Source organism: Falco punctatus, assembly GCF_963210335.1.
Source record: "Falco punctatus genome assembly, chromosome: 15".
NCBI lineage: Eukaryota > Metazoa > Chordata > Aves > Falconiformes > Falconidae > Falco > Falco punctatus.
Window position 1 is genome coordinate 23,599,600 of NC_137595.1, and position 23,227 is coordinate 23,622,826.

At 61.9% G+C, this 23,227-nt stretch overlaps 1 protein-coding gene across 5 annotated transcripts in view; it reads right to left on the reverse strand.

Moving 5' to 3' along the window:
* NHSL2 (NHS like 2) overlaps nt 1-23,227 on the reverse strand; it is a 37,617-nt gene that overhangs the window by 12,339 nt on the left and 2,051 nt on the right. The window contains exon 1 of one of the 5 annotated variants that reach the window (XM_080365255.1): nt 8,482-12,122. The exons of 2 other annotated variants lie outside the window; for them this stretch is intronic. In XM_080365255.1, coding sequence (XP_080221381.1) covers nt 8,482-8,545 — 64 coding nt within the window. In that variant the 5' untranslated portion in view covers nt 8,546-12,122. Of the gene's footprint in view, nt 1-71; nt 8,456-8,481; nt 12,123-23,227 lie in introns of those variants that run through there. 2 more of the 5 variants (XM_080365252.1, XM_080365253.1) reach the window with 2 other exon arrangements.

A 23,227-nucleotide genomic window follows, 5' to 3' on the forward strand; every position in this document is an offset into this window, starting at 1 on the left:
CAGGACTTGGGGACACCCCCAAAAGCACAGGCCCCCGCCACCCTCCCCAGAGCCGCAGTACAGGACCCTACCTCCACAGCCATGGCCCTGCTGCTGGGGCACCCCCAGGCACCCACCCCGCGGGCTCCAACCGCGCAGGCGAAGGAGGCAAACCACAGCACCGAAACCTGGGGCCACCCCGGGCAAAGCGGAAGCGGGCTGGCAAGGGGGCCGGCACCCTGCCCTGCCCGAGCAAGCTGTAGGCGGGGAGGGGAGGGCAGCACGGCCGGCCATGGGGCACAGGAGGAAAGGGCAGTGCAGGACAGTAGCGGGGTCCTGCCCTACAGGGCTGTCTACCCTTTGCAGAGATGCCCTCATATAGGAACGCAGGCGAGCTGGCAGCAACGCAGCCATCGCCGAGGTGCTGGCAGGGCTGGTTTCTTCTTCCCAGCAGAAGCAGCAGCTGAGGGGGAGAAGGGGTGGGAAAGGCCAGACGAGCCAAGCATCCATCCCTCCGGTGGCCCAGGTACCTCAATCCCATGCCCCGAGGGTCTTCGCTGTGCTCACACCGCCCTGTGTGCAAGAGCAAGTGTAACACCCTGGTGTTTTGGCTTTTGCTCCCTGGGAGCAGTCCCTCAGTTGGTTTTTTAGGCACAGCCCCAGCAGCCGCTGAGAGCTCAGCATCACACGGTGGCTCTGCGATGCGGTGCGAGGAGCCAGCAGCACAGCCTGTGGCAGGGGCTGACAAAGCCATGCCGCTGCCAGCGCTCCCGAGGGCCGAGCTGTATTTGGAAGCAGCCTGGTACAGGCTTGGTGCAAGAGCAGGTTTGGGATGTCAGTGCAAGCTGCGGGTGCCACTCACATCTGTGGCACTCAGGATGCCCCAGCCGAGCTGGAGCACCCAGCGGGAAGACATGGCAGCCGGCAGGAACGGTGCAGTCGGAGCAGAGCTGCTGCCCTTGGTGGTGACCCTCCTGCCAAGCTTATTGGTGACAGGCTCAAAATACAAAATGCCTCTGAGGGGGCCCCCACCCCACAGCAAATCCCTGCGGGAGGCAAAGATGTCCTGGGAGAGCAGAGCCGGAGGGCTGGCTCCATCCCAAGCAATCCCAGCACCCTTGACCTCAGCCTGGCCAGCCTCACTGCTGGGGGGAAACTGAGGCACGGCTGGTGGGGAGGCTTACCCCGCATGCCTCTGGCCCCAGCTCCCCGCTGGCATCAGTCCCCCTCCCTGCCTGAGGCCTGGGGAGGGGAGCAGGCAGCAGAGAAGCATGGGCATGGGCAGAGGTGTTAATGACTGGCAGCCAGGGCTGCCAGAGGCTGCTCCCCACAAGTCCCCATGTCTCCCAGAGGGTCTGTCCCCATTCAGAGCTGCAGGCTGACAGCAGTGAGCTCTGCTCCTCGCCCTGGGGCTAGAAGCAGGAGCAGCGCTGGCAGCAGGGCCGTGGCAGCATCCCTCCCACTGGGACAGTTCCCACCGGGCTGCCCCCAGCTGGGGTGCAAACCAGCACCATCAACTGCAATGGGCGCTGCCACCTCTAACCACTTGCAGAGTCTTACTGAGCGCGAGCGTTCAGGCTGGAGACACCATGGCCACTGTGGGTGTACAAGGACTGGGGCTGAAGCCAAGGGGAGCCTGTTCCAAAGGGGAGCCGAGCTTCACTCTCTCCTGGGAGAGGAGCGTTCCTGCAGCACCCCCAGCCCCAGAACACAGGATACGTGCCCTCCACAAGCATCTCCCCCAGTCACCCCCACTCCACGCCAGCACCCCTCATTACCTACTGCCCAGGCATCCCGAATCCACAGGGAGATATTCGATAAAGCCATCAGGAGTTGTTTCAATTCAGGGCGATGCTCCCTTGAGACGATGCCTCTTGCTCCAACTCCCCACCAAACTTTTCCTTCTCAAGCTCGCTCCAAGCGAGCCAGAAGCACCAGCAATGCAGACGGTGCTGCTCGGCCTCTCACTGCCGATGCAGAAGTATCACAGGAGTGATGTAACGGCAGCAGCAGGCGATGCACCATTAGCAGAGCAGCCATGGCAACGGGTATCGGCACAGCAGCAAGCCAGCCGCTGCCGCTGGTCCTAGCAAACTGGAGGATGAAGACTGCGAACTCGGAGGCTGAGACTGATCCCAACAGCAACCCAAACCCCGCTGGCAGGAGCTGATGCACTGCAGTGCCGGCAACATATGCTGCCGGCTTCGAGCAAGTGCCCCGGCCTGCTGCCGGCACCGTGACTGCTCGTTCCCGGCGCGTGTGGCTTGATGACATTCCCTGTGGTACAGAGCCAAAGCACATGCTGCTCTGCGACGAGTGGAGAGGAAGAGAAAAGAGCAAACAGCGGGAGTTGGCAGCGGCCACAGAAAGCACCTCCTGTCCCAAGCTCACCCCCTGCTGAACTGAGATCCACCGGTCCAGCTGCCCGCCGTGATGCAGAGCAGCATCCACACGCACGGCAGCTCCAGGGCTGGATGCCTGCCCAGGCCCCAAAAACATGCCAAAGCGACACCCCACGGAACATCCCCATGCCCAAGGCCACAAGGGAGTGTTGCTCACTGGGCAGACCTGCCCACCTTGCTACAAGTGCTCACTGCACGCAGGCTGGAGTGTACCCAAGATGAGCCCTTACTGGGACGGCTGACATATCATGTTGTGTCCAAAACTGGACCCTCCCTGGGACATTGTCCCCCCGTTACACGTCTTCTGGGCATGTCTCCAAGCCCTCAGCGAGGCAGGGCCATCCTTACAGATGCTTGACTGGCTGGTGGTTGAGCCCGGAAGGGCTAGAAGCTTTTTAGGGGTGTGCCCGTGGCAGGACCCCGATGCTGCCCTGCAGAGCACGTCTGCATGCTTCTGCACAGGTGCCCGGCAGGACTGTGTGGTACTGAAGGATAACACCACCCTGAACACAAAATCTGCTGGAGGCTCTCAGCTCTTCTCACTCTCCCTGTTTAACATGCAATCAGCTTATTTTTGTACTGACAGGAGATAACAGCACGACAGGGGTGGTGGGTTTGGCAGCTGTGAAGGTCACTCAGCTCATGGGGAGAAGGCTGGCTTATGAGAGAGGTTTCCATTAAAGCCTCTAGCAACAAAACAGTAAATAATGTCAGCGTCCATCAGTAGGGCTCAGAGTTAACAGTGTGCTAGGCCACTCTGCCTGCCTGGCCCTGTGATGAGATCTGATCAAACAGGAAAGAGCCCTCTTTCTCCAGCCAGATCCCAACTGATCCATCATCTTCACCTCAAGTCTTGTGTAGGATAGGAGCAGAGGGAATGTGTGTGCTCCCCACAGATGGTGTCAGTCATGACCCCATGCAGACAGGTTGGGAGACCCTCCTGTGGTGGGAGCAGGGTGACAGGGGAACAGCTGATGCCAAAGTCCCCGCGAGCTGTGGCACCACTGGCCCAGTGCCGGCCCTTGAGCCCGGTGGGTGCGGAGGCTGGGCGACCAGTGGGGGCCACCGGTGAAAAGCCACACCAGGTACCTTTGGCTCTGGCAACGCGAGGTGGAATGCTGTCAGGGAGATTTTTCAGGCAGGGGAGGTGCATGTGCTGCGGTGAAGACTTGGCCAGCGAGCCCAGCACAGGAGGAGCCCCAGCGCACCATCCGCCTGTGCTGCAGGGATGGGAACTGCCCGCAGCCACGCTCGCAGCGGGGCTTGGCCCAGGTACTGCAGCCAGCCAAGGTGAACTCATGCTGCTCCCCGCCAAGGGGCCGAGAGCCGCTGCTCCAGAGGATGGAGTGGCAGCCCTGGTGCTGGTGGCGGCTGCTCTGGGCTTGACTGTGGGCGCTCCTGCCTTCGCCAGCCCGGAGCCTGGCCAGACCCAGGTCCCTGCAGCAAGCCATCAGCCACAGGCAGCAGGATCAGACCCCTTCTCCCAGTCCTGCCATGGCTCCCTACCAGCCTGGCTTCCTCCTCATACAACAACTCTCGCTCTCATGCACTTCCCAGCCAAAAAATCCAGGCACAAGTCTTTCCTGAGAGCCTCAGGAAACCTGCCAGGGCAACCTGCCAGACCCAATTCCAGCTGGTCCTCAGCACCCTGGCACAGCATCGCCACGCACTGCAGCCGACAGCACCCCCAGGCACAGAGTGGCCAAGGCCAGCTGCCCACTAGCTTCCCCCCAGTGATGTCCCCAGCCTGGCCAGGACTGCTCAGCAGTGCAGGGGTGCCCAGGGCAGCACCCACAGCTCTCCCAGGCATGTGGGCTGCCTGTGCCAGAGAGGCTGCAGCCCCTCACTGGGCAGGGGTGCTTCCAGGAAAGCGCTGCTTCCCTGTGCCCGGCCGGTTTTACACTCTGCGGGGCCAAGACAATGTGAGGAAGTTGCCTGAGAGGGGAACACAGCCAGGCCCTGGGACAAAGGGGGCCCGAGATGTGAAATCAGCCACAGCAGGAGCAACGGTGAGGGCAGTAAGAGCAGCGAGAGCAATGAGGGCTCTGGCTGGCTGCGACGTTTGTGTCAGCCTACGGTCCCACAGTCTCCACTCCTGTCACCATCAGCAAGTGAGAACTGCCAGAAGGGTACAGCACCATGGGGTCGGGCAGGATCCATGCCAGTGGGGCTCAGCCCCAGCCTGAGGAGCAGTCGGTGGGATGCATGGGCAGGGGGTCTCTGTCCTTCTCTTCCTTTGTCAGAGCAAGGGCACCCCAACGGACTGGGGAATGGCAGCAAAGATTTAAAAGAGAAGGGGCCACAGCACAGTCAAGGCCAGGCTGGGAGAGGCGGGACAAGATCCACGCTGCCGGGCAGCACTGACCCTGTGGCTACTGCGTGGCCTCCGGAGACAAAAGCCGATGCCCGACAGCTCACTCCCACCCATGGTCTCACCCTGCAGAGCAAGCAGTACCTGCAAACCCACCACCCTCGCCACCCACTCCTCTTGGAGGCGGCTGCCACGCTGCCTGCCTTACCTCCCCGGTGCCAGGGCGCTAGAAGCCACTCTGCCTTGGCCATGGCTGCAGGCGCAGGTGGGAGGGTGCTTGCCCCTGCTGCCCGAGCTCTTGCTTCGAAAACAGTCCGAGAGAAATGAGCTTCCTCCGCCTTCCCTGCCCGCGGCAGCTCCAGCCCCGGCGGAGAGGAAGCGACCAGGAACTGGCTGTTTGAGTCAGCGCCACAGCCCATTGTCCCGGCCCCAGCCCCTCTTCCTTCCCTGCCACCAGCCCCGGCGAGGGATGGCGGAGGGGCCGTGGTTTCGCACGACCCATCCTCTGTCCACCCACCCTGCCGGCTGTTTGCCCAGGGGTCCTGCAAAGGCGGCGAGTGGGGGTGGAGGGGCTCGTCCCTCTCTCTGTACATCCATGCTGCAGACCCTGGAAAGGGAAGAGGGTCCTGGGGGCCGTGGCAAGGACAGGCTGGGCCCCTGGCTCAGCAGAATCATGGAGCCAAAACATCCCCCAGCCACGGCTGGAGCAGCAACTGGCACCATCTGAAAGCCAGGGGTGATGTGGGGGGACACCAGCACGCACAGAGCAGGGCTGTCCCTGCGTGCTCCAGCTGTTGGCATTCTCGCCTGGAAACCAGTGCCCCAGAGCCTGCCACTGCCTCCCAGCTGGTTCCAGCTGCTGGCCCCCCAGCCTCCAACGCTTATTAGTTAAAAAAAGTGGGGAGCCTTCCTGAATTCACATGACTTTGCCCCGGAAGATGCAAGAGCCCCCAGAGAGTGCTTTCTCTCACTTTGGCTCCTTCCAAAAGCCTCGAGCAAAGGCTCCTCGGAGACCACTTTCCCAGCACCCCAGGAGTTTGTAAATCTCTGCCTGCTTTTCCTGGAGGACGGAGGCCCCTGGGAGCCAGGAGTGCAGCAGAGACGGGAATGCAGCCCCAAGCCCTGGCTTACTTCAAGAGGTTTGGGGCTGCTGAGGCACCATGAGGAGCACATGCTGGTACCATCCACCCCTGTGCCAGGCAGCCAGCGACACTGCAAACCCAAATGATGGGTAAAGGATACCAGCAGAGTTCATTTTCCCCCTGGTAACCCAGGCAGCACTTGCACAGGGCTCTGACAGACTGGGGGGACAAGAAGACCTGTCCCAGATTCTTCTTCAGGCACCTCGTCCAGCAGTTACAAAGCCAGTTGAGGACACAATAACTGGAAAGTTGCCTGCCAGCCTCACCAGACCATTGGGCAGAGAGACCTGCAAACTCATCACATCAGTTCCAGCAGCCTACGAGCATGCTGCCTTCTCTGACAAGCCCCTTCAAACACCACCACACTTGCAAGCAAGCACCTTGGGGTCAGGAGTAGCCTGCTTGGTTCTTCTGATACCCAAAGAAGGGGTGCAGGGGGACACGAGCCCCCACCAGTGTTACAGGACCATCAAAGATTCGTATTGGCCTGCCAGGCAGAGCTAAGTTTCACATGCCCCAGATTCATGCAGCCTTTCCCAGCCCGTCAGGACATGAGAAAGGTTGGATTTTAACTGTCAGGGATGGAAGCGTAAAGACACCACTGTACGCTGCCCTGTTCACTGGGCAGAAGAATGATCCTGCCTGAGATGAGCCAAGGTACCTCCTGGTACGGCGGGTCTCTGCCCTCCTCTCCCAGCATCCCACCCTGCCAGTGACCCAGACCCACTGCAGGGCTGCTTCTTATCAAGTTTCAGCTCCCTCCCCTTGGCAGATAAGCTCCAGCCTGGACCCAACACCGCCTCTCCACAAGGAAGCATTAGCGTAGCTGCTCAGGAATGCCCAAGCCACAAGGTCCTAGCAGCCCCAAGTCTAAACAGCCTGGGAGCATCCAAGTAATTGCCCCAGCTTCACGACCAAGATGTTTCAAGCTGTTCAGTGCTAAATCCCATTCCTCCCTGCTCCCAGCAGCCAGGCACAGCTCTGTTGTCTCCCCAGGGGAGGCCAGACACCAGAAGGAAGATCTGCCAGAGGTCTCCAGACTGGCAGGGAGAGGTGCCTGGCGACTGAGGACAGAGATGAACCCCTTGCAAACCCCTCTTGGGCCCTTCCCAGCAGCACTGGCAAGGCGATTTGCAGCTCCCAAGAATCCCTTTGATGATGCAGAAGTGCAATTAGCTCCTGTCCCACTCTGAGCCATGCCGAAGAGTTGCAAGGGTGGGAGAGGCAGGCAGGGAGCAGGCCAGCATCCTGCGGCCCCCTCTGAGTTCAGCCACAGCTCCTGCATCCTGTGAGATGGGAGCCAAGGGCAATGCGCTGGATACGGACCGGCACAGCACCCTTCATTCCTCAGGACCCGCTGGATCCCCTCCTGCTCCCCCGTGCAACCCAAAGCTCTTTTGCCCCGTTTCAGTCCCTTGCAACAATCGCTACAACAGTGCCTGCAAAATTAGACAGAGACAGGCTGTACTTCCACCCCCTCTGCCCGCTAATTATTAAGCTGTGACAGTCCCCATTTTCTTGCAGCTTCTAAGCATAATCTTCCTGAGGTCTCTCCCAGGCCTGGCAGCTCCCTGCCGCTGCCTGCACTGCCATGTCCCAGCTCTCCAGTCAGCGGGCAGGCAAAGGGCAGTGGGTATGAGACCTGGTGCCAGCAGAGCCCAGCACGCTGCGCTCCGGGATGCACAGGGAAACAGACCTTGGCTGGAGCCCTGAGCCAGGAGCTGCGGCAGACCCCAGCCCCTCAGGTCTTCGGGCTCTTGGAGGAGCTGGGTTGGGCTGGGGAGGAGATCCCGAGTCCCAGGTGTCTGGAAAGGGTTGCTGAACTGCCTGGGCCGGCCAGGTGGGGACAAAGGAGTGACCCGACAGGTCCTGCTTGTTCGACCCAGGTTTCTCAGAGGGCACCTGCACTCGGCTGTCTGCTCCTGGCTCGGAGCGAGCCCTCTGCTTGCCCTGCTCCCCCCAGATGCCCTCTGCAGATCTGCAGGGTTTTCTGCCTTCCTTAGAAAATTTGTGGTATGAGGTCCTTCAGGAACACCCACTACCTTTGTAATCAGTGGGAGAAGAGAGTTGTGGGTGCAGGATGCTATGTGGGCATGGGCTCCTTGCCTGGGCAGGACCCAGCTCTAGGGCCAGCAAGTGCAAGGGCTCCCCGCTGCCGGGCTGGCTCCTGCTGCTGGGCTGGCTCCCCACGGCTGCAGCTGGCACCCCACTGCCCAGGGCTGGCTCCCCACGGATGGAACCGGCTCCCCACTGCCCGGGGCCGGCTCCCCATGGCTGGAACTGGCTCCCCATGGCTGGGGCTGCTTCCCCCGCTGCTCGGTGCTGGCTCCCCACTGCCCGGGGTGTGGGTCAGCACCTGCTCCGCGCGCTGGAGGGCCACGGTGGGCCCCACCACCAGCCCCATTCCTCGCTGCCCGGGCCGGGGAGGCCAGACCTCAGCTGGAGGTGACCTCTCCCCGTGTCCTCTAAGCGACCCAAGGCGGCCGGGCAGGCTGAGGAGCGGGGGTGCCGCGGCAGAGGCCGAGCCCACCGCCCCCCCACACCCACCCCGGCTGCTGCCGCCGGCTCCACGCCCGCCCGCGGGGCCGGGGGCTGGGGGGCAGCGCGGGGAGCGGGGCCGGTCCCGCCCCGTCCCGTCCCCCGGTACCTGTTGCTGAGCGCATCCTGCCCCGCCGCTGGCTGCGCGGCGCCTTCCGCTGCGCGTTGCCCATCCTCCGCCGCGGCTCACCCGGCCCCGGTGGTCAGCGCGCTGCCGCCCCCGGGCCGCTCCTCGCCGGCTCCATCGCCTCCCCCGCCGCCGGGCCCGCCGCGCCGCTTGGGGAGGAGCCGCCGGGCCGGGCCGGGCCGGGCCGAGCCCAGCCGGGCCGCATCGCATCGCACCGGCAGCCCCCTGCCCCGCCGCATCGGCCGCCGGCCCGCCCGCCCCCTCGGAGCCCGCCCGCCGCGCCGGGGCCGCCGCGCTGCTGAGCGAGCGCCCAATGGCGGCGGCTGCGGGGGGCGGCCGGGGGCAGCGGGGCCGGGCGGGCGGCGGGGGGCGGCGCGGATCTGGGCCCCCCGGGTGGTGAGGGGCATGGGGCTGGGGCAGGATGGGGGGGGGATCCTGGGCTGGGTCCCTCCGGGGTGGTGATGGTGGGTCCGAGGGCTGGGTCCCCCCGGGGTGATCGGGGGTGTAACCCCACGGGGTGATGAGGGGGGCATGGGGCTGGGTCCTCCCGGGGGGGTAGTGGAGGTCCTGGGGATGGGTCCCCCCAGGGTGATGGAAGGCACTGGCATTGGGGGTGGGTGGGGAGGGGGCCAGGACTGGACAGCCCCCGCAGGGGGATGGGGATGGGGATGGGCGAGGGGTCCTGGGTCTGTGCACCCCCCATGGGCTGATGGGGCTGGGGGAAGCTGGGGGGCACCAGGGTCAGGCAGCCCCCACGGAGCAATGGGGCTGGGGGGGGGTGGGGGACACGAGGCTACCCAGCAGGGCACGGGAGGCTGAGCAGGGATGGATGGTGGCAGGAGGGCAGGGAACGTGGCGGCTCCGAGAACAGCTTGAGCTGTGCGCTGGGGCAGCAGGAGCCAGGAGGGGGTGGGGTGAGCTCCCAGGGCTGTCGGCCCATGGGGAAAGCCTGTGCAAGAGCCACGGTACATGGCAAGAGCCAGGCCCGCGGGTGGTGGGGTCACTGCAGGAAACGGGGGGGCCTTTAGCTGCCAGCACTTCCAGGGGCCCCATCCCTGGGCACTGAGCATCCTGGGCAGTGCCACATCTGCACAAGGCCTGCACTCAGGGACCCCCCATGAGAGGGCTGCACACCTAGATCAACTATTGCCTTTGGGCTCCTTCTTCCCCCAGCCCAAACCTCCCCATATCCCTCTGATGAGAAAAAAACACTCCCAGGTCAGGGGAAGCTTGCTCGGTATGCCCTGGTCTCCAGCACGCCAGCAGCCCTTTGCACCCAGAAGCCAGAGGTATTCGGTGATAGCTCAGCCCAGCTACTCTGTCCCAGGCCGGAGCATCCCTTACACGCTGAAGCTCAGCATCCACATAGCGACAGAAAGGACCAGAAAGCACTGGGAGGTTGTTATGGAAACAGCCACAAATTGGATCAGTACTTAGCGCAAGGAGTGGTGTGTGGCTGATGTGGGAGCAGGTGGGTGTGACAGCTGCAGCAGTGTGGGGGCTCCACGGTGGCACCCACAGCCCCGTGCTGTGCCCCTGTGCTGGGGCAGGGCTGTGGCAGCTCCTCGGCTCTACGGGGACAGCCCGCCACAGGGCTGTAGCAGGCAGCGCAGGCTTACTCCCATCTTGCTCTGGCCTCTGCCCACTCTCTGGGAAGATGAAGGACTGAGGCAAGCCCTGGGTGGTTTGCAGAAATGCCATCAAGAAAATATTTGCTCCCGTTCCCCCAAGCCCCTGGCCAAGCCAAGGTGCATGGTGTAAAGCCAGGCTGCAGCAGCACTTCTGCAAACAACCCCACTGTGGGCAACATGGCTGTCTTTCTGCACCCTGTCCTGGGGAGCTGAGCAAGCTACTCATCACTCTGAGCTACTCAGCATTGCTTGTGGTGAAGCCCTAGACCCTGTGTCCTCCTCAGAGCCCTGTGGGTGCATGCAGGTCACCTGCACTTCCCCAGCTGTGCGCTTGTTGCAGCCCAAGCAAGCTCCCTGCGTGCTGCAAAGCGGCTCCAGATAGTCCCTCCTGCCCACGGCACAGGGGCCCACCGTGACCAGGCCTGTGAAGGCAGGAGGGCACAGGCGGCCTGGCATGTCCCGGATGCCCACCGCAGGCACTGAGCAGGGGAAAAGCCCGCACCAGCATCCTCATCTGGCCCCGAGTGTGGGGAGCAGCTCAGCTCTCCATTTGCAAAGTAGCCCCTCTCCTGGCAGAGAGAGCAGCTTCTCTGAAGAAGCCATAAACACTTGCTAAGTAGACAAGCTGATTATTTTCTGGTCAAGAGACCATGTTAAAAAATAATAACCAGCAAAGCAGATGAGGAGAACGACTCAGGGCTGGGCCAAGGCTGGGGGAGCAGGGCCAGGGCTGTGCAGCCCCACACAGTCACTGTGGAGAGTGGGCAGCCCCCTCCTCACTCCCAAGGCTGTGTGGGAACCTGAGGGGGTCCCACATCCATCTGGGGTATGGCCACGGCGGGGTCCCGGCCGAGCGGGAAGGCAGAGCTCAGACTGCCGAGCCCCATGCCTGGCAGCCCCTCCGCTCGTCCCACTGAAGGTGACCGTGACCCCCTGCCTTCCTGCACCGCCGAGCTGCCCCTGCGAGGCCTGCCTGGCTCTGGCAGGAGTCTCTGCCTGCAGTGACTGAAAAGTTGGGCTGAAACTGCCGTGCCACCTCGTGTCCCCTCCGGGTTCTGCATTCCTGGCATTCCTCCCATGCAGAAACATATTTCCTTGCTCCCTGTCCCAGGAGCTGCACCAGGGACTAACCCATCCTCCTTGGGGAGGGGTATTGCCGGTGGTGCCCTCCACACCCCTGCTTTGCCCATGGCTGGAGGAGCTGGCAGCCTGGCGCCTGCCAAGCAGCCACATCCCCAGAAGCTTGCTGGAGCCCATCATAAAGCCGTGCATGGGGTCAGCACACTGGGGGAGCAAGCACTGCGAGGGGCTGCACCAGTGCACCGACCCTGTGCATCCGAGCCCCAGAGCTCAGCACCATTGTGTCTAGCTGGCCTATGGCCATGCCACAGTCAGGCTCTTCTCTAGCCTTAGGACCACTGCTCCGGGACCCCTGCAGCTGCTCAGGGGAGGGAAAACACATGGTGGACTCAACAACGGGGTACTCTGATGGCCACCGTGCCAGCAGCACAGGCAAAGCTGCAAGGCCTCCACTTCCCACACAGAGGTCAGGCTCAGGGGACACGGGGACCCCGACCCTGATCACCCCAACAACCTGCACTCGCACCCCCAGCCACCCAGAGCTTCCTCTGGCTCTAGAAAACTGAGCACACCCCACAACAGCTGTGCCAGAGAACAGCGCAGACCCGGACTGCCACCATGTGCTGTGATGCCATTACTAGTTTCTCTGTCATGGGAGACATGAGGAGCAAAGCACGGCACTGGCATCTCCCCCTGCATGGCCACCAGATGCCCCAGCACCCCTGCCTGCCGTGGCAGGAGGCAGGCAGCAGCGCAGGGGTGCGCTAGGCACTTTCCTCATGATGGGGTCCCAGGGGATGCTCCATGCCCCAGCCTGAGCAGGTGGGGAGGAAGAGGAGGGACGCATCCAGCCCTAGGGCTGGGCAGAGGTGCTGCATCCCCCCTCCCTGGGACTCTGCCCGCTGTCACCATTAGTGCATCCCATGACAGGCATGAGATGCCCAGCTGGTCCCGTCCTGCCGTCACTCAGCGTGTGTGGGTAGGGGCCAGAAGGAGCTGAGCAGGCAGCTCTGCCAGCCCCAGCCATGTGGGCCAGCCACAGGGCTGCCTGCTACCAGCACCCACCTTTGGACACGGCTCTCTGTCCTGTGCCACGCACCCACTGTGCCCCCCACCCTTGTCCTGTGGCACTGCCAGCCCCCTCCCCAGAGTGGGGCAGGGGGTCCAGTGGGCAGGGAGGAGGATAAAACTTATACATACCCAGCTCTGCCTCCTCCTCTTTCTCTCCTTGCAGGGACTGAGGCCATGAGGGACAATGGCTGCCGCACACCCCACCGGCTGCTCCGGACCCCCATGACCGCTCAGGGGGTGAGCTGGCGGCTACCCCAGCTGGGAGCAGGGGCACGGCCCCAGCGCCAACTCTGCCGCTCGCTTGCTTGCTAATGCTAACTCGATCCAGGCTCGCTGGGAGAAAGGCTGGATGGAAATGCTTCTCCCACCCCAGCCCAGGCCCTTCTTAAAGATATAGCTACACGTCCCTGCTGCGGATGCTGGAGCCATGGAGACAGAGTGGGGCCAGAGTGTCCCGCCAGCCTGCCCTGCACAGCACGGCTGCCAGCTGGCATCCCACCAGCTGGTCCTGGGAGCCACAGCAAGGGGTCCAGACAGTGGGACCCCTGGAGAGGAGATGCTACCCCACAACTGACGCTGGCAGGCAGTGACTGCCCACGTGGCTGTCATGGGCAGCACCAGCCTCCCCTCTCCTGTAATTAAAAGGGATCAGGCAGCCAGGTGAAGGGCTTTGCTCCAGACTCCAGCCTGGAGCAGCTGGAGCAGCCCCCACCTTGCCTGCCTGTGGGGACAGCCCCACAGCGCTCCCCACACCTGGCACACTCCTGGGAGGACTGGGGGCAGGCTTTAGGGACCATCACCAAAGCGTGGATGGGCAGCTTGTCTCGGCACAGGCTGATGGGTGCCACACACCGCCTGGTGTGACCCACCAACCTGTCCATCGCTGCCGGCCCAGTGCTCTGGGGTCTGCCCGGGGCTTCCCTTAGCCACGGTGCCTCCCAGGGGCAGAACTGCTGGGGGAGCAGGGCAATGTGTGGGGCAGGCAAAGCATCCTGCCACCCTGCCCTTACTTCTCGCTACGCTTGTCCTGTGGGTGAGCAGAAACCTGGGGGTAGCAGGCAGCTTTCGCTAGCACAAATCCCCCCTTGCCTTTTGCCTGACTTCTTCCAGTGGAGCCCCCTGCACCAGGAGTGCTCAGACTTCCCACGTAAGCATGAAACGAGCCGTTCCCATGCACACAGTGTAGGCATCCACAGCCTGTCCCAGCCAAACCAGGAGAAGAGGGTTTGCAAAGCCACAGGGCTGCACGGGCATGTGGAGTTGGCATGGACAGTGGCAGGGAAGGCACTGGTGCTGGCAGCAACCCTCCAACAGCTCTTGTCCCAAGGTTCCCACTGCCAATCCAGGTGTGCATTAGCCTCTCTTCATGCTCCTGCTGCCCCTTCTGCTTCCGGCAGCAGAAAGTTCCCTTTAGCTTTTTTCTGCCACTTCAGGAAATTATCTGGCAGCTTCTGCCTGTCTGCCAGTTTTGGTGAACAACGCCTGGGTGTATGGCCCTGTCACTCAGGCAGTGATCTGGCCACATTTGGAAAGGCTGCGCATGTCCATGATGTGGTGCACAAGCAGGCCTGCTGTGTCCAAGTTGCTGCCTGGCTACTTGTGAGACAAAGGAGGGCGAGGATGTCAGGCAGCAAGCCCGGCGCATCTGAAACGCATCACATGCATGGATAAACTGCTCGGGTGCAAGGTGAACCTGGTGTGCCAGCAACACGCCACAGAGCATGAGCACCCATGAACTGCCCACATGTGGGTCATGTATGCGGTACAGGACACATCTGCCACCTCTGAACCAGACGGTGCAGGCAGGGCTAGAGGATTTTAAGGAGCAAACGCAGCTCCTTCCCACTACCACGCACGCTCTCCTATGGCCAGGCATCATCTCTAACTGTGGGCCTGGGGGGCACAGCCTACTAAGAGCACAGCTCCCCAGAGGAACACACACTATCACCCCCCTTCCCATTAGCAAGATCCCAGCTGCTTTGGAGGAGCTCAGAGCCCCTTCCTCTGCTCGGGCTCACTCAGGTACCCACTGGTCAGCAGGGCCTTCTGCCTCATCCAGCACTGCCCAAACCCGCCCTGCCCACAGTCAGCAGGCTTCTCTCCTAGAGTGGGTTGCTGGAGCATCTCGGACTCCCCGCAGCTCTTTGCCAAAGCCATCAGCCCCAGGGCTCCCTGGGGAGCAGCCTGAAGAAGCCCAAATCTGGCCCCACAGCCCCTCCCAGGGCTGGCTGCACCCCATGGCTTTCAGTGTGGCAGCCGCCCAGCGCCCCCCCCCGCCCTCCGCCCTTGGCTCGGCTCCCGGTGCGGCCAGGAAGGGAGCTGGTCCCACACAGGCAGCCCCTTGCAGGTGGCCCCGGCAGCCCACGCATTGCCTGACAGCCGGGACCACCCGGGAGGCTGCCGGCTGCCGGCCACAGCCGTGGGGAGGGAGAACACCCCAGGGGGGCAGCTGGAACGGGGGAGCCTCTCTGTGCCCCAGACAAGGGTGCACCCACAAGCTGGATGTGCAAAGAAAGATCTGCTCCCTCTGCTCGGCAGTATGTGGCTTTGTCAGAGCCCCCGGGACGGCGATGGGCGAGCCCTGCCCGGCACAGCTGCCAGCATGGCTGGGGGGGCTGGGAAAGAGCCCCGGCCCCCAGCGCCGCAGGCAGGGAAGGAGCCTGGGCAGCCCCTGCTCCACTGGGGCTCCACTGGGACTGCCCCTGCTCCACTGGGGCTCCACTGGGGCTGCCGCGGGTGCTGCAAGCAAGTTGTGAGGGATGGCTCTGGGCGCTGGAGCAGGGATCCTGCAAACGCATTGGGTTTGTCTCAGGGCTGACCACACAGCAGCAAAGACCCCCCTAGTTTCACTGTGCCCGGACCAACTGTGAGCATCTCCAGGCACTCTGCCTTCCCCTCTCAGGGCCTGGGCAGTCAGGGGGATGATACCTTTGGTGGCGCCTGCTGCAAGCTACAGGAATATTTCCTTCAGGATTTCAGAGACCGTAAGAGCCATGGACTGGCTGAGGCTCCTCTGAGAGCAGCTGCTGTGGAGTGCTGGAGGCACAGACCCCAACACCTGCTGCCTGCCCAGGAGCCCCTTCACCTCTGCAACAGACACATTATGTGCACGCTCAGGCAACACGTAAGCGCACACATGAGGACAGTGTTTGCCCTGCATCAGTGTCACAGACTGCCCTCCTGTCCCCGTTCTCCTGCCGGGCCATGGGGACATGGAGGCAGGATCCAAGCTCACAGTGATGCCATGCTGCTTGGTACTCGAGGTGACAGGAAGAGAGGAAAATTGCTGCTAACAGCTGTCGCCTGGTTAACTGGGGGAATTAGCTTGTTCCCCTCAGCTGCTTCGATCTGCCGTCATTAGATTAACTCGAGGGGCTAACGACCTGCTCCCGATCTCCACACTGCCCACCACGCTCAGCCTCCCCCCCTGCCTCCAGGAGCTCCACCAAGGTTCCCGGAGCTGTGACCAGCTGCCAGCCATCACACCGTGCCAGGCTGGCATCTGTGCCAGGGTTCAGGGCTCTGGCTGAAGGGGGCTGGTCACCCCAGCATGCCAGCGGGTACTCACCCAGAGCCACGCATGGGCCGCTGCTGGTGCCCGACGCTCCCCTGCCAGCGGCATCTCGGTGCCTGTGGTGGGCAGCTGTCCTCGCTGCCAGGCACAAGCGCAGGAGGAGGGTGGCAGAGCCCACTGGTACGGGTGAGAAGAAGAGCCGATTCTCCCTGCCAGCATAGTTGGCCCGTTCAGTGCCATGCCAGCTCTTGCTCAATCCAGGCTTTGTGCTGCCAGCAAACGGTCCCCATGCGCGCGCAGCAGCCAGCGTGCTGCCCAGCCCCGTGCCAGTGGCTGCGGGGTGCGAGGTATGGCTAGCAGGTGTGGTGCTGGCACCAGGTACCCAGGAAGCACAGACCACGTTGGGAGCTGGATATGAATCCCCAAGGGACTGATGGGCTCCTAAGCAGCCAGGACAAGTTCCTGGTTGGTCCCTGTGTCCTCCTCATGCCCGTCAAGAGTGCAGCAGTGGATGCCCAACATGCACAAGGTTGGCATGCAAGAGCCCTCAATGGCATTTGGGCCACACTGAGCAGTGCCAGACACAGCCGCAGCCCCCCATGAGCAGCAGCGAGGTGGCAGAACATGCCTTGGGGGGATGCAGGGGGCACCCCACTGCACAGGGGTGTCAGAGTGGGGGTGCCTGGAGGCACAAGCTGCAGACCTGTCACCCACAGCAGCACACGGGGAGGTTGGCAGTCGGGGTGTGGGACAGGGCAGCATTCTCTGCCCTTGGCACCAGTGCCGCACAAGGGAGAGAGAGCAGCATCAGCTGGAAGGTGGGAACAGCAAGGGCTGGGTGAGGGACACTGGGACATGAGGAGCTATGTGGGAGGATGCTGGCTTCTGGGGTGCTGTGGGGTCTAGGGGCAGGTTTTGTTGCTGGCAGCTTGCATCAGTATCCCTTCCCCACCCTGTGGCTACCCCCCGAGGTGGCTGATGGCAGGGGCAGGTGGGCAGCACAGAGTCAGCTGGCACCCACAGGTGCCAGAGCATTGCCAGTTGGGTGCCCTGCTTGCTTCGCCAGCCCCACTGTGCCCCAGCCCCAATGCCACAGCAGCCCAGTGCTGCCAGCACTCCTGAAATCCCTGCTTATTGGGAGCCAGGACCTGTGCTTTGGATGTGGGGCAGGGCTATGGGGTACCCTGAATGCCCCAGCACATGGCCCTGTGCCCCACACTGGGTTGTGATGAGACACTCCACACATTGGCCCCATATATTCGCCCCTGGGAACAGGGGTAGGAGCCCTGGCCATGCTGCCAGATGTGTCCCAGCCCCAGCTGGCAATGAGGAGCCTCACCCTCGGGTGAGCGGCTCCTGCCTTTCAGTCATTAAGGCCAAGAGATGACCTTTGCTGTGCTCAAGAGCTGCACCACATGCTGTATGGAGACGGTCTATTTGGTCTGCACAGCATCTGGCTCCTGCCAACTATGAAAGTCCTACAAATTCCAGGCACTGAGGGGATGAGCTGCTCATCAGCAGCAGTGCGGGGGGTTACGGCATCACCAGTGTCTGGCACCACTGAGAAGCATCTTCTCGAGGTGAGACAGAGCCCTCCATCCCAGCCCAGGGGGTCACCTGCTTCCCAAAACACAGCCCCACCAGCTAACTGGCACTTCACAAAGCCACCGGTTGAAGGAGAGAGCATGAGGCCCTTCTGCAAGTCACGATGCTCCTTCAGGCACTATCAGAAATCCAGCCAGCAAAGCGACCTGCCTGCCACTCCTCGCTGCCTGGACAGCCCACACAGGCACTGTGGGGAGCGGACCCACCTGCACACCTACACCTTTTCCTCTGAGCATCAAGGAGTTCTCTGCAGCTGGAGAACAGGTTGCCAAAGCAAGCTCCAGCTCTTGCTTCCACATGGAGGTGAATGCATCTTTCAATCTGTTTTAAGACGACGCAAGCTTCTTTGGAGGCACGTAGCTGAAGCTAATCCATGTTCCTGTGCACCGCAACTGCTGCCGTATTCACAGCTGATGTGATGTCGTAAGTGCTTCCTAAGAGGAACCACTACCACAGAAATACTGGTACTAAAGAAGTCTCTCCTCTAAGCTCACACCACAGGGACTGGCCCAGGCAGGAGGAAACATGAACACCAGGGATGTATGAGGCTTCGAGGGGGCAGTGGTGGCCACCTTCCCTCGTGCCTCCATGCACTACTTGCTGGGTGACGAGGGGTCCCAAAGACCTGCTTGCCACCAAGGGACCTGCTGTCCCTGATGGTCACAGCTCAGCTCCTGAGGAAAGACCACCAGCCAGATCAGCTCTCACATAAATCCTTTCAAAATGCTGCCCAAGGGTGAAAATGCTTCCCGTCGGAAGCAAGATTTGGGTCCATCTAAGTAGGAGTCTCAGCCCCAGCAAAATCCCAGCAGGGAGGGAGAGAGGTCATGGAAATGAACCGGAGATGCCACCCTCACCATCAGCTCCAAGACATCCCGAGGGTGTCCCCCCTGAGTGGGGCCGGGCACCTCAGGGACAGCACCCCCATGGGCAGGGTGTGCTGGGGCGGGGGGGAGGGGGGGCGGAATCACTGCCACAGAGAGTGGCAAAGCCCACCCGGGGCTGCTCTTTCCTTGCAGCGGCTTCAGCAGCGCAGGGTGCTGCTGCAAGGCAGGGACGGTGTCTCCTCCCAGGCACTGTGCTGCCTGTTTTGGAGAGTGGCTGTCAGCCTGCTGTTGGGGACAGCTATCAGCCAAAGCGGGCCCGGGTGGGAAATATGTGTGATTCATTTATCCACCTTTTTGCTGAGGCGCTCCCGCAGACAATTCCTGTTAAGAGGGAGGGTGCGGCATCCAGCTCCCCTCCTCTGGCAGCCAAAGCCATCCATCCCGGCCTTGGTCAGCTTCCCGCCTCCCGCCCACGCCGAGGCAGCCTTGGGGGAAGCTGTGCTCTCCCCTCCGATGCTGAAATCATGGCTGGTTTAGCAAAAATCAAGCAGAGGAAGTGTCCTGGAAGTCTGGGAGGTTTCTGGGAGCTGCTCTGCCTGGCAGAGGAGGCTGTGGTGGGTTGTGGCCAGGCTGAGCAGCGCCGGGCTCCCTGAGCGGGGACCTCTGCAAACTGCTGCAGAATTGCTGCGGGGGCAAGCAGCCTTCACCCCGTGCTTGCCACAGCCTGTCCTGATGGCCGAGGAGACTCAGAGCTGGCCCTTCCCTGGTGGTGGTGCTGGCCACGGTAGGTCAGGGCTGCCGGGGAGGAGAGCACTGCTGTCCCCATGTCTGCAGGCAGCAGCTGCTGGCACGTGGGGACCGAAGCCACAGCTCACTCTGAACCAGCCCTTCTTGCCCCCTGAGTTTGGGGTGTCTCATTCCCCATGGCTCTGCATGGTGAGAGCCCTGCACCGCTCCCAGCATCTCTGTGCTGACTTGAAGGGCACTGACCCCACAGAGAGGAGCTAGTGAGGGCAGCTGCAGGGCCGGAGGGAGCCAGGGATCAGCTACCAGTCCCCAAAACGGAGCTGTGAGTCTCTGGCTGGTTCACACAGGCGCATCCCTGGGGCTGCGGTCATGGCTGTGAGAGGTGGCTGCAGCCCCTGTCTCTGGCAGTGGCTCTGCCGAGTGACAGCCTGGCCACTCTAGCCTGGCAGGACACTTAAGCAAGCCAGCTGAGGGTGGGGTTTTTTTCTGTCTTTCTATTTTTTTTAAACTCATGACAGGATCTGGGAGAAAACATCTGTGCCAGCCCTTATCCACCCAGTGAGGAGAGAGCCAGGCAGAGGATGCAGTGGGCAGCAGCACCCGGGGCTGGCTGTTGGTTATGCCTATCTTGATGGCTTGTTTCAAGATGAAGGCTGGAAGGTCAGAGGATGGTGAACACTGCATATTTCGGCAAAAGCAGTAAACAGCTCCTCCTGCCAGCACAGCCCAGGGTTTCTTCCAGAGAATCGTCCCCACAGCTCTTCAGGGACGACAGTTTAAATAGCTCTTGGCGCCAGGCCTCCATCCTCTTCTTTGCTGAGGTTTATTTCTAGAGCTGCTGGGTCCCGAGGGGAGTGGGCTGAGCTGGGAGTGCTGGCTTGTGTCACCCAGCTTGGCGCCCATGGAACTGTGTCCCTGCCGATGGGCAGGATGGCAGCTGGTCGGGGATCAGCATGACAGCTGGCAAGCTGGAGCACCAGGGGCTTTCCTGGGCTGCAAAGTAGCCCCTGCCTTCAGTGCCAGGTGCTGGCAGGAGAGCCAGGTTCATTGCCACCTCTCTGAGATGTGGCCGTGCTGAGGGGAGAGGGATAGGGAGCCTGGTGCCCGCACTGCCCTCAGATGCACTGGGACCCCCACAACCTGCCCTCCTCATCTCCATGTGTCAAGGGAGGCAACACCAGAGCCACTGCTGGTGGGCAGGATGCGCCCAGCTCCCCGGGGACAGGCGTGCACCCTCCCCGCTCTCACGCAACTGCCGATGAATAAGAGCAGAGGAATCCGACAGCCCTTGGCTGCCGTCTCGCACTGGAAACAACCACGCTGCCTCCTCGGATTAAGTGCTCCCCCGGCCCTTTGTGGTGCGATTCCTTCATCTGGCAGCAACGCTGCTACACCAGCGTCTCCCCCTCTTGATGAGGAAAACAAGACAGTCCCCACCGGCTCACAGCCTCCAGACAGATGGATGGACATGTCCTGCTGCACAGCTGTGACTTGAGCGCTCCAGCTGTGGGGCTTCCCTTGCTGGTGAGGAGACCCATGGCTTTTGGATCCCTTTAAACCTGCCTGGGAGGAACCAAAGCCAGGCAAAGGCTCCTGACAGTTGAGGATGCCTAAACCTGGGAGCTGAAGCAGCATGAGGACCATCTTTGGGAAGGGCAAACCACCACGCACTGACCCCAGCTGGAGTGAGCCTGGGCATTCAGGGCTGGCCAGCCGACCCAATGTCCCGAGGCAGCACAGCTGCGGTTTCCTACCTAGGGTCTGGCAATGCCTGGAGCACTCCCATTCACTGCAAAAACCCCAAGAAGTCTCTGATCCCCACCATACCATGACAGCAAGGAGCCAGAGGGTGGGACTAACCTGGCCCAGTGAGGACTGCAGTGAGCAGGTGCTGCAGCCGGCACCATGCCGGGCTGGCGTGGGCTCCAGCCCTGCCTGGGAGGGATGCCATCCACTCACTCTCAGGGCCCGATCCATCACTGTCTTTACAAGCTGGTCAGGCCGGCTGCAACACACCACCTAGACCCTGCCAGCTGCATGATGGCTACACCAGGGCACTGGATGGTTCTCCCCTGCATCTCCCAGGGACAAGACACTGGGGTTTTATCCCGGTTTAAGAGGAGAAATGTGATTTTTGTCATTGGATCCTCTTCAAGAAATGGAAACGAGGAGAAAAAACCCCACCCCAAGCCCCAAATGGGGTGTCATTAAGCATTTGCTTCTCACACAAGGGACTCTGCATGGTGCTGGTGCCGCAGCTCAGTGCAAAGCTCTCTTGCACAGTCTTGGGCTGCTTTGCTCTCCCTGCAGTGCTGGGGGCTTGCAAGGAGCTCCCCTCCTCCAGAGACATGAACTGCTCCCCCACAACAGGCTGATGCCGGAGCTCTTAGAAAAACAAACAGCAACCCAAACAGCAATCGGATTTTTGTTCTTCCCCTAAGTAAAGAGTTCAGTAAAGCCAGAGGCTCCCCGCACCCCGCTGGCTGCAGAAGCAGAGGTGGCAGATGGGTGAGGTGCAGGCACGAGGGTGGGTGGGTTGTGCTCCCCTTGGGGTGCGGGGAGAAATGCAAGCCCCCCCCCCCCCCCCCCAACCCACCAGCCTCTGCACTGCTGGAGCAGGGGCGATGGGGAGGGGTGGTGGGCACAGCTCTGCTTGCTTTGCACTGCCTCAGCTATTCCCACCAAAAAAAAAATATCAAAGCATTTTTATCACCACGCACCACCAAACCCCAGCTAGCCAGCCAGCTGAGAGAGCCATCCCGGCACATCTGCAAACATGCATATTCATGAGGAGCTGCAGCATGGGAGGCCTATTTGCCCACTGCATTATGCAGGCTGCTTGCAACCAGCTGTGATGTGGCTCCACAAGAAACTCCAGGCGCACGGCACTGACACGCAGCTGAAAACACAACCCGGGGGCTACCAACCCAACCTGTGAGCCTCTCCACCCTCTCTGCGCTGCAGCCATCCCTGCCGTCCGTCCCCCACACTGTCCTCATGCTATCCCAGGCTCCTGAGGCCACCAGCATTGCCAACCTGTCAGCCACGGACAGCGGACAGCGAGGGACCATCTGGTCACCATCACAGCCAGCTCCTCCTCCAGGGGACACCGGTCCAGCACATACAGTGATGACACTGCAGGGTTTGGTGCTGCACGGGTGCTGTGCACGGGTCAGCTTGGGCAACTGTAGTACCTCCTTGTGCCCTCATTTATCTACTGGTCAATGCATGGGACAGTGGGAGCCTCTTCTTACCCCAGTAAGTGATTTACTCCGCCAGCATTTGCAGGAGCAGTGCATCTCCCAGGCCGAGGCTGAGTGCTCCGCTTGCTCCCTGCATCCGGAAAGCACACTGCGAGGGTCTGGCAGTCATTTCCCATGGCTCCACGCAGACGGAGCAGCAAAACAACACTTGCAAGGGGGTTTGCAGAAAGCACAAGAGACACGCGTTTTGCCAAGGGCCTGAGAAATGTGCTACGCTTCTGGGGAAAACGTGCTGGAACAACACTCCCCCTCCCCACCCTGCAAAGCCTTTTAAAATAAACTTTTATAAACAATTCCAAAACAAGCTTATTTTAAGCTCCTCTGAAACACGCTGCCCGCTTCTGACCCAGCACAGAAGCCCGTGCCAAACTGAGATGCTTGAAATGGGAAATGAAAGCAGTCCAGGCAAAACCAAACTGTGCTCGCTGCCAGGAGAGGGGACGAGCAGACGGGACACCCGGGCTACAACTTGTCATTTTCCCTGGCCGTGCAAAACCCTGAGCGAAAGCTGCTTGGCGCCGATCTGCAGCTACAGGCTGGCTGAAAGCATGGTGAGGGGATGGCCAGCGTGGTCCCTTGGTCTGGCACAGGAGTGCAGCACCCAAGGCAAGGACAGTGGCACGGAGGCAAGGGCCAGCTCTCGCACCCGGCATCCCCGCGTTCCCACAAACAGCCCCCAGTAATCGGGGACACAGCGTGAAATGTGTGCTTGGCCGGCAGCCTGGAAAATGCCCACTGTGTGCGGGCAAATAAAGGCCGGGCAGAGGGACAGGCTGCTGCCGAGCTGTCCCGGCCTCACCCCGAGGCGACAGGCCAGCACGCTGTCCCCGCTGCCGGGACGGGTCAGGCTCTGCGGCAGCATCGCTCCTGGGCCGCCCCCTGCCCGGCTCCGCCAGACCCCCCCACCGGCGGAAGGGCAGCGACCTGGGCAGCAGGTCACCCGCCCCGGAGAGGGGCACCCGGCGGGGACCACGTCGGGGGAACGGCAGA